At 43.1% G+C, this 10,381-nt stretch overlaps 1 protein-coding gene across 7 annotated transcripts in view; it reads left to right on the top strand.

The window, feature by feature from the left end:
- Positions 1-10,381, top strand: part of STAU2 (staufen double-stranded RNA binding protein 2) — a 232,365-nt gene that overhangs the window by 63,236 nt on the left and 158,748 nt on the right. For all 7 annotated transcript variants that reach the window (XM_023534609.1, XM_023534608.1, XM_023534610.1 and 4 more), the window contains 3 exons: positions 6,343-6,502; positions 7,724-7,831; positions 9,878-10,090. In XM_023534609.1, coding sequence (XP_023390377.1) covers positions 6,343-6,502; positions 7,724-7,831; positions 9,878-10,090 — 481 coding nt within the window. The remainder of the gene's footprint in view (positions 1-6,342; positions 6,503-7,723; positions 7,832-9,877; positions 10,091-10,381) is intronic.

The raw sequence follows: 10,381 nt of genomic DNA, 5'->3' as shown, positions 1-10,381 counted from the left end.
AGTGTCGAGGTTGAGAGCTCGGGCTCCTGGGTTCAGATGCTCACGCAGGTGGGGTGGCCTTGGGCAAACTTGTTAATATCTCTGCTCCCCGTCTCCTCATGTGTAAGTGAAGCCGGGGTGGTTCTGGTGACCGAGATGAGCATGTAAAGGGCTTGGAAGAGTGCCCGGCACGTAGCGAGCGTGTGGTGTCTTTTTGGTGTAATGATGGTGGTGGTGATGATAATGACGGTTTGTCTAGATATTTGCTTAGGGAAGGGGGCAAGAATAGGTTGATGCTGGATCCAGGTGTGGGCCTGAGGGTGGTGACCGTGCGTTTACGAAACGGGCTCTTCGATAACATGCTGTGCTTTCCGCGGTCCCGTCTGGGTCCTCGTAGCAACACGGCGTAAGTTATTTACTCTGTGTTCCCCAGGCCCTTCCGCTTCTTTATCAAGTGCACATTTCGGACGCAGATTTGCCTCCGTCTGTTTGGACAGGGAGGGAGCTTTCTTCCATTACATATTTTCTTCTGTTTACACTCCAGTACAGCCATAGCATTTTTAAAAATTTACAGTTAGGAAGGAAAACGTTTACAACTCCATCACTTCTAAATACCGTACCCCAGCTTTTAGAACACATCTTTCTGTGTTTTCCCCTAGGCATTTTAAACATCATAATTCTGTAAACAGAAAAGATCCTTACAACTCTTTCAATGCTTATTTTCAGCTGCCCTGTGAATCTTGTCTAATAGGTCCTAATTTTTGAAATTCCTCAAGACTTAACATTCAGATCCCATAAAAGATATATTTTTAAAATTTATAGATGTGAATAGAGAAAGAACCCTCTCCTATCTAGACATTTTATATACATACAAACTTGAAAATATGCCAAGGACTATTTTATAGCTTTCTGATAAAACCTATTATTTTCCTGTGGCAAGAAAAAGAATGCTTACTGGTGCCAAAAAGTGTACAAAGAGTCAAAATAATCAACTTGTCATTTGGATTCTGAGTTTTGGCATTTAGAGTTCTTTAAACATAGATTCTGCAAATAGTTTACAGATAAGTAAACTGAGATAGAAAGATTAAGTGACATATCTGTTTTAAGTCAATGTTGGAAATAAACAGAAATCCAAGGCCTCTCCTTATTAGATGAGAAGATAACATATTCATATATTTCAAGACATAAACCTGTAGAAGAGATATGAATACTTAAGCTGTGTTGAGATTTATGAATAACGCCATCAAATAAAATGAGGCAATTATTTTTCAATTTTTAAAAGTTCTAATGTTATTTGGAATATGTCCTTCTCACCTTGTAAAAGTGATGCTTAGGCAGGCGGAGACGGGGCATGAGGCAGTCACAGAATGGGAGGGAGGTTAGGAAGATAATACAGCATGAGTCGAGAATAGGGCCTTAATGAAGTCGCGAGGGGAGACGGCGCAGACTCGTGGAATAGACACTTGTTATACCTGAGGTCAGATGCAAGCGTAAGAATACTTACCTTCGTATCAGAATGCTTACACACGTGTCAGAAAGTAAAGTCTTCCCTTTGCTCAAAAACAAAACAAATCTGTATAAGGAATGTCAGGCATTCGAGGGAACCAAGTGTGCTTCGTTTCTTTACTTTTGTATCAACTCGTGATGTCTTGAAGACAGGCCAAGTCTAAAGACTTTTTGAGGGACTGAAGGAAAAGGAAGCTTTTATTTTATTTGAAATTTTATTCGTTATTTTTTGTAAGACTTCTAGCAGACAGAGGGGAAAGAGGCATGCCGGGAGAAAGGCCTGACAAGCAGCCTTTTATAGTATTTAGTGTCAGGCAGTGTGGCACCTGATCCCCATTATTCTGACTTTTCACTCTCGATAGGTCACTCATTTGAGTCTAGTTTTGATCCTGCCTGGCTTGGCATACTGTAAAAACAGGGTTTTGTCACAGCATTCTGTTTGTTTTCAGCAGCTATTCTGTAAAAGGCCTCTGAAGTCTGTTGGTGGACTTGAGGTTCTCTGGCCTGCCAAGGACATAGGCGATTTAATAAACAACTGTGAACAAAAATAGGAGAGGATAAAGCAGATTTTTAGGAAACTCCTTAAGAGTTTCCTGAGCTTTGAAGTTAGGCAGACTTAGGTTCGATTCCCAGCAAGGCCGCTGGGGAGATTTGTTACCCCTCACGGTGACCATGGGACCTGTCTCGCCAGGCCGCTGCAGGATTAAATGAGAAAGGGAGAGTGACACCTGACTGGCTGCTGTAAGGAAGGGCTGCGTGTGGTCCTTCGTGGAGCGTGACGCCATCGTCAGTCAGGTTGTAAGCGACGTCGTGGAATGTGGTGCTGTCCCCGAGCAGCGGCTCTCGGGCTTGTAGGGAGCAGCTCAGCAGGGAGACTGGAGTGGAGCTTTCGTCTCATCCCCAGGGACTGATCCGGCAGGTCAGGGGTGCAGAACAGGAGTCTGCGTTTCTGACAAGCACTGAAGACTGATGAGGGGCAGGGTCTCACTGTGCAGAGTTTTCCTGCCTCCTCTTTTAACAGTGATCACTGTGGGCATCTAAGCACTCACCACAAAATTCTCATTACGGAAAGTCATTCAAGAACAGCGCTGTAAGGTTAGGTAAATACGTACTACGGTGTAGAAATATGTGCATCACTCACCGTGGGTACTTTATCAAAAATGACGTTAACGTTTGAAATAAATAAAAATAGCAAAAGGAACTCTATTCAATAGAACATATCAGCCTTCAAAGTTAATAAACTTGGAGTGTTTCTTTACCAAAAGAAAGACATATTTAGAGACCAGGATGTAATGCCCAAAAAATGTCGTGTAGTATCCGTCTTGTAATTTGGCCTGGGTGCCATTACCGAGGGTGCTCTGGTTAATCTTGTCGAGACGATATGAGATGTGACGTGTAAGGTATTCGGACCCCGTGGGGTAAGTTGTTAAGAGTCATTGGTAAGTGAGAGGATGGAATAAAACTGGAACGAAGCAAGTCGGCCGTCCGGTCTCGGTATTTCCTGTTGTTAGTGCTAGAATGTTTAAGAACACGACGTACCTAATTTTCCCTCTGATATTTATGTGGTATAATTTATATATACGTGTGTATCCACATGCACACAGATGCACGCACATACATGCAAACAGAGCCGTATTTGATGGCCGAAGAGGAAGAGGCCCCAAGGGCGCTTTAGCGTACAATTAATATTTTGGTTAGAAAATCAGCAGATTGTTTCAGTATGGTTATGTGTTATGACATCATATTCCAGTAAAGTTATAATGAACAGAAATTTTGTTTGTCTCTGTGGCAAACCAGAATGAGTTTTGTAATTGTCAGCAGGCCTTAGTGATTACACTGGCGCCCACCCCCCGTCCTGTGGTTAAAGGTCTGTGAGCATTCCACTTGTGGACCTCGATTTTCAGAAGTGTGTAATTAATTGTAAACATTTGTTCTGTGGTGCACACTTGCTGTATAAGATCTCAGGAGTCAATTTCTGATATCAGGTTGTCTGTTTTAAGGTTTAATAGTGGAACCGGTTTAAAATAGACATCAAGGTCTGTGGCGGTGGGAAAAAGTGAATTTCCTGGGACACTAACTGAAGATAACCTGCATTCTTCGTAGTAGCCTGTCAAAATGTCTGCACTGAAGGGCTCTCGTATGAAATAGGCAACAGGAGATCGCACACTCGGTACATACTTTCTGTGATCAAAGAGCGAAAAGCGTTTTCATGCTTCTTAGTCTTTGCATGTTAAAAATCATCTTTTACTCTGAGCGATTTTTTCTTTTAACTTTTTTATGTTTTACCGATTAAAACTGAGAACGTATGACATATAGTAAAAACACATTTACAATACTTTATCTAAAATTAATAGAAAACTGTGGGCCAAGTCTGAGTTTAAAACAGCGGCTTTTTTTTTTTCCAGACTCTGGATCCCTCCACTGCCTTTGACGCTGTCGATCGTCCCGTTCCCTCACGTGGCGCTGTCATTTCTTGTCTGACCCTGACGGTCTTTCATCTCCTTCACTGCCGTCTATTATTTCCCCTGCCTTTTGATCATGGGCGTTAATCAGACCCCAGCCTGAGGCTCTCTTTCTGGGTTCCCGTACCTTGGTTTCCAGGTACTTACCCAGTCACATGGCTTCAATTATTGCCCCCCAAGTCTGCATCTGCGGTGCCGATCGCGTCTCTGGTCCTTCACCTTCCGTCACCCTTCCCTGATTAGTCCCATCTGCCTGCCGAATTCTTCTCTTATGGGCTCTCTCGAGTTCTCTCAGGTTGGACATAGAACTGCTACTCGGATGTCCAGTAACCACCTAAAACTTAGCAGGATGTCAGTTGGACTTCTTTTTGCTTGGAAACAGGTATTTTTCAGCACCGGAGTGATTTTTTTTTTTTTTTTTTACTTATTTTTTTCAGCATTGCAATTACACATCCACTAATCCATCAACGTCGATCCTGTTAGTTTTGCTCAATTGCCCAATTCAGTGGTCATTGTTCTCAGTCATTTCACATGGCCTTTGACAGTTGCCTTTGACAGTTGACCCCTCGCTTCTCCTTGATACACTCTTTCTCGCTTGGCTTTCAGGAAGGACGCCATGCTGGCCTGGTCGCCCTCCCATCCCTCCGTCCCACAGAGCTCTTACTGTCTTGTGACTTTAAATTCCATCGAAATGTAATTGATTCCCAAATTCAGTTCCCGCCTTGGACCTCTTTCCTGGAGTCCAGACTCTCAAATCCAGCTGCTCGTTTGACATCTGCACTTTGGATGTCTAGCAGGACTCATAAATGATAACATCTCCAAACCAGAGTGTCTGCCGTCTGTCCCCAACAAACCCCTTCCTTTTGCGGTCTTTCCGAGTCAGTCTGTGGTACGCCATCTTCCAGTTCCTCAGGTCAAAAACCCGGGGGCCATCCTTGACGCCTCTCGCGTATTCCGTAGCCAGTTCTTGGGTAAACCGTGTCTCTTTACTACTGAAATTCCTCCAGCATCAACTCCTCCTCTCTCCCATGTGGCCCCTGGTTCAGGCCTCTCTTGCCTGTCGTGTGTCATTTCCGCAGCCTCCGGGTAGACCTGGCTTCTGCTGTCATTCCTCCACAGTCCCTTCTCAACCCAGCAGTCAGATGGTCTTTCCAAAGTGTAAGTCAGGTGATGTCATCTGTGCTCAAAGCCCTCTGGTGACTGGCCGTCTCACGCAGGGAGGAAGTCAGATCCCGACAGTGGTTTCTAAGGAAGGCCCTAAGGGACTCTGGCCACGTCGCCGCATCTCCCGGCCGTCCTTCCCTCACTCCCTCAGCTCTAAGCAGACGGGCGCCCTCCGCAGCACCCGGACGCGCTGCCGCCTCGGGGCCTTGGCACTGGGCGTTTCGCTGCCTCCGTCGCACCGTTCTGGGTGACCCGCATGGTCGCCTGCCTCACCGACTTCAGGTTTTACACAGTTTCCGTCTTCTCAGTGAGACCTTCCTCGGGGGCCGCTCTCTCTAAAACCCGTGTCGCCGACACTCCTCACCCTTTCCCTCGGTGACTGTCTTAACAGGTGTCTCTAGCATTCGAGACACTTGACACGTTGATCGCACTTACTGTCCGTCTGCGCTTCCGTGCTGCGTTTCTGTTCGTCGTCGCAGTCCTGTCGTAGAGCCGTCCCATAAGTAATCGTCGCGTCGGCGGGTTTGTCGTAGGTCCTCGTTTCCTCCAGCTGCTTTGTCCTCACGGCCTCCTCGGTCCCCGCGCGTGGTCCCCACCGCAGCTCGCCACGCCCCCTCACCTCGGGCTCACCCAACACGCACCTGCCAAAAATTTTACCTTGAATGCACATTTTATTATACTTTCTACCTCAGAATGGGCTTAAATTCCCTACTCTTACGTTGAATCTGGTCTCCCTGTCACCTGGCAGAGGACTCGTTGCTTCGGAGTAGTAATTCCATCTTGCCGTCTCTGCCATTTCCAGGCATCATCATCTGCTGCTCAAAGCGCAGTAATCGGCATGTTGTCACCTGACCGGGCTCGCTCGCCTCCAGCCTCTGTAGTGGCTCCTTTGTCCTTCAGGTCACTTGGCTCACTTCTGTCAAAATTCGCCTGAAACCTTCTCTCCAGGAAGTTTTTGTGATATAGTTAAATAAGTTTTACTATATTATGGGTGATATTGTTACCTGTAATACGTGTTTCATGGAGATCAAAGATCAGTGTAACTTCTTTATGATCAATAGATATTTTGACTCATTTTATCCTCTTACACATTCGGGAGGTTAAACCTTTGCGAGGGTTAATAAAAGGGTATAGTACCTTGTATCATTGGTATCATTTTAAACAAAACAAATCTTATCGATCACGGAGTGATTTTATTGAACTAACATTAACATTTATTTTCTTATTTTAGGTATCATTGCCCAATGCCCAAGATCTTTTATGTTCAGCTGACCGTAGGGAATAATGAATTTTTTGGGGAAGGGAAGACTCGACAAGCTGCTAGACACAATGCTGCGATGAAAGCCCTTCAAGCGTTGCAGAATGAACCTCTTCCAGAAAAATCACCGCAGGTACAGAGCCCTGCGCACCTGGCAGTGTCTGTCTTAGATATTCCAGTCAGGTTGATGAAAAGACAAATAGATGCATTTTTAAAAATAAAAGAAATAATCGCTTCTGTTAGGAAAGAAGACAAGAGTGGTCGTCTCCTGCGATTTGCTTCTCAGATCACCTGTCTGCTATGCTGGACTCATGTGTTCCTGCCAGGACGACCTTGCCTTTGAGACCTTGGGTTCACCTGTGCCGTTCAGTTCTCAGGCAGCTCAGGATTTTGGAATGTGTACAAGGATGAGGAGCGACATTCATTTTCCTGGCATGGACTGCTACAATTATCGGGCATGGATTACGTTGTGTCTTTTTGGATCTTTCAGTCCTACTTAATTTTTACAAATGAGGATATTGAGGCAATTCTTGAGTAATTTCACCCATTCTCACGGTTTCAGCTCCTTTCTCTGTTCAGAATAGTCTGTGCAGCGCAGACGTGTCTTATAAGTCATCTTCTTACTGAGTTCTCCACTTGGGCTGTGCAGTGTCAACCTCCGCGGTTCCCCTTGCCCCACACTTGTTCCTCCCGCTTTGAGATTTAGCCTGGTTCATGGCAGATGTAGGCATTTTCCTCCTTACACACTTTCATTAGGACGTTTATCTGTTTTCCCACTTCATCATGAGTCCCTTGACGGCAGGAAGTTGGGCTGTTTATCTCTGATATTTACACGAAACATCCAGTGTAGGTGAGGCCCTCCGTCCAGCAGCGTGTGTCAGATAAGTGAGCAGGTGAATTGGTACCAGTGCCAGACACAGAGCTCCAGAGCTGGGTTTGCATCCTGTACTCTTTCTGCAACTTAGTTTTCATGGAAGATTAAATATGTTGCACACCAGTGGAGGGAGGGACAGATGGAGGGAGGGAGGGTGTGTGTGTGTGTGTGTGTGTCAGGGCGGGGGATAGAGATTTCTAAAGAGAACTGGATCTGGGGCTGCAGGATAAACTCAACTTAGTGTATGATTTTCGCGCTCAGCATTTATCCTTCTGCTTTGAGGGAAAAAACTAAAAACTGAATCACAAGGGGCCTCATAGCAAAGTCCTCGACGGCTGTGGTTCATAAGAATTCACAAGATCTGGGCTACGGTTTTCTGTTTTTTATTGTACTTTATTTTAGGTAGGCCTTCTTGGTTGTAGAGGATGTGCAAAGATTCAATGCGAAGATTCAATGTCATCCTGTTTTTTTGTGATTCAGAATGGCGAATCCGGAAAAGATATGGATGACGACAAAGATGCAAATAAATCTGAGATCAGCTTAGTGTTTGAAATCGCTCTGAAGCGGAATATGCCGGTCAGTTTTGAGGTACGTGCTGTGCAGAGATGTTCCAGTTCCCTTACCCTGCCCACCCTGCTCCTCATTAATTTAAACAAACAAACAAACAAACAGAACTAACTGGCATGCTTATATCCCGAAAGAGTTAATGTGCTTCCTTATGCTCGCACTCTATCATGAAATGAAATAGGCCCTGGGGAAGATAGAACTTATAATGTCATGGATCCTGCTGATTGATCTCTTTGGCTTTTCTGTATTAAGCCATTTGTATATATGATATTTCAGTTTTCACCATCGAATATATTTTCTGAATATAAGATAATTTCTAATTCTCTTTAGGATTTGGTGTTTTTAATAGAATCAAATCGAAAATACACCGGTTAATATTTAGTGACACATGTATATTAATATCTCAGTTCTTCTGAATTTGTTGCCAAAATATGTTTAAATTTTACTAATAAGTCACTAAGAATTAAGCCACTCTCTACTTTGCAACTTGGTGAATGTCACAACATATTTATAAAATTGTGTGCAATTTAAAAGAGAACAAAATTTTTAACTATTATAATACCTCCTATATTAAGAGGTTACTAATTTTGCAACTCAAATATCTAGAAAACAGGCAAACCCCAAGAAATAGGCCGAAACAGTTGCGGCATATCCTCATTCAAATTGCGTGATGTTGACTTCTAGAAAGCTCTCACATTTAGCTCGCTGGCAGGATCAACTCACCTCAGCTAAGAGCCTGTTGGTTTTTTAGACGCAGTTCCAGCAAGTGGGTTATCTGATGTCTCAGTGTGTAGCAGATTAGAAGCAGCAAACTGGGCAAGGCAGGGAGAGAACTCACCTGAGGGCCGACCAGCAGGGCCCAGCAAGAAACGACAGCGAAGCCGTGGAAAACCCATCACAAGTAAATGCATCCAAAGCTATGGGGCCTCTCAAAGGTCACAGTGAATAGGAGCAGTTTTTTCAGTCTTAGACGTCCTTGGAGACGTCAATATGTATTATAGAATGTTTGGTGTTCATAATGGTAACCTAATGTGAGCGATCAAAGGTTAAATGTTCGGTATTCTCTATTACATCAACACGGTATATACTTTTTTTAATTGAAGAGGCTGTCCATCAAAGTAGTTAACATAAACAGTTTTAGTGTTTCAGCTAGTAAACTTAAATTACTTGGAAAATATGCTTATCATAAATTCCTTATCCCCAGTATTGTTGGAATATTGAGCTATTGTGTTTTTAAATTTTCTTTTCCTATTTGGTATCTAATATTAAAAGACAGACTTAGAATATATTGTTAAATAGTAAACTAAACAGGGTATCTTTCATAGGTCAGAATTTTGATGGAGACTAAAGTTCTGAGCACTCAAGTTTTGGAAAGCATCTTTCCTTGAAGAGTTGTTATAGTTTAAAGACCCCATTAATACAGGGTTTGGGAACAGTCATAGTTGACAGATTCATAATCCATTACCCTAGAAGGCTAGGTATTTTTATGGTATATCCACTTACCTTTTTAAGATCATGTCACAGAGAGTAAACATTCTTTTCTATAAAACAGCCTTTGTGGTCTCCGTCAAAAACAGGTTATTTTTCACCCATCAAACCCTGTAGGCTTCTGCGTGCAGGATGCTTTTATGGCTTATAAGATGTAGTCCTCACCCTCCAGTAACTTACTCTTCCAGAGAGGAAAATCAGATACGTTCATAGTTACATACAAATTATCATTCTGATGGCCTGGGTACCTCATCTAATGTAGTGCGTTTTATGTTCTTAATTTTCTGTTCACCGTAGTTAGAATTGCCTATTTTAAACTAGTAAAAAACAATTTGGGATATGAATTGAACGTATTTATTTATATTTCTGTTCTTCCAACTTCAGTTCATTAAACATAAGTATCGTAAATGAATAGTCCCTGTGTGATACCGTCTTAGTCGCTTTAATTAAAGATTATAATATTGGCATAATTCTTAATAATTTTAATTTTGATTATGAGATGAATGTTAAGAAAGACTCGTGCCGTAAGAACACGTTAAGTCCCTGTACGTTTTTTAACGTTTCATGTATATTTTGCAGGTTATTAAAGAAAGCGGACCACCACACATGAAAAGCTTTGTCACTCGGGTGTCAGTGGGAGAGTTCTCCGCAGAAGGGGAGGGAAATAGCAAAAAGCTCTCCAAGAAGCGAGCTGCGACCACTGTGCTGCAGGAGCTACGGAAACTTCCACCTCTTCCTGTGGTCGAAAAGCCCAAACTATTTTTTAAAAAACGCCCTAAAACAATAGTCAAAGTGAGTATGTGCTTATGAACCCTAGTCAGTCTTACTGTGTAAATATTATGGTAACTGTAGATAAAAGTTTTCCCATAGGGCAGGCATCTAAACCGGTGGATTGCACACAGTCCCACAGTCAGGGTGGACGGATGACTGTAAGTTGATAACAACTCTGTTTTGCTTTGAGATACCTGTGTGCGTTCATCAGATAATAATACTTTACATATTTATGGCTTAAAAAATACTTTTCTGTTCATGATCACCTTCATGTATAATTCTCATCAGGACTGTGGAAGGTAGATGATGTCG

The sequence above is a fragment of the Pteropus vampyrus genome, unplaced genomic scaffold (genome assembly GCF_000151845.1).
Source record: "Pteropus vampyrus isolate Shadow unplaced genomic scaffold, Pvam_2.0 Scaffold127, whole genome shotgun sequence".
In the NCBI taxonomy this organism is placed as follows: domain Eukaryota; kingdom Metazoa; phylum Chordata; class Mammalia; order Chiroptera; family Pteropodidae; genus Pteropus; species Pteropus vampyrus.
Note: the sequence above shows the minus strand (reverse complement) of the source record. Positions and strands in the feature narration are given on the sequence as shown.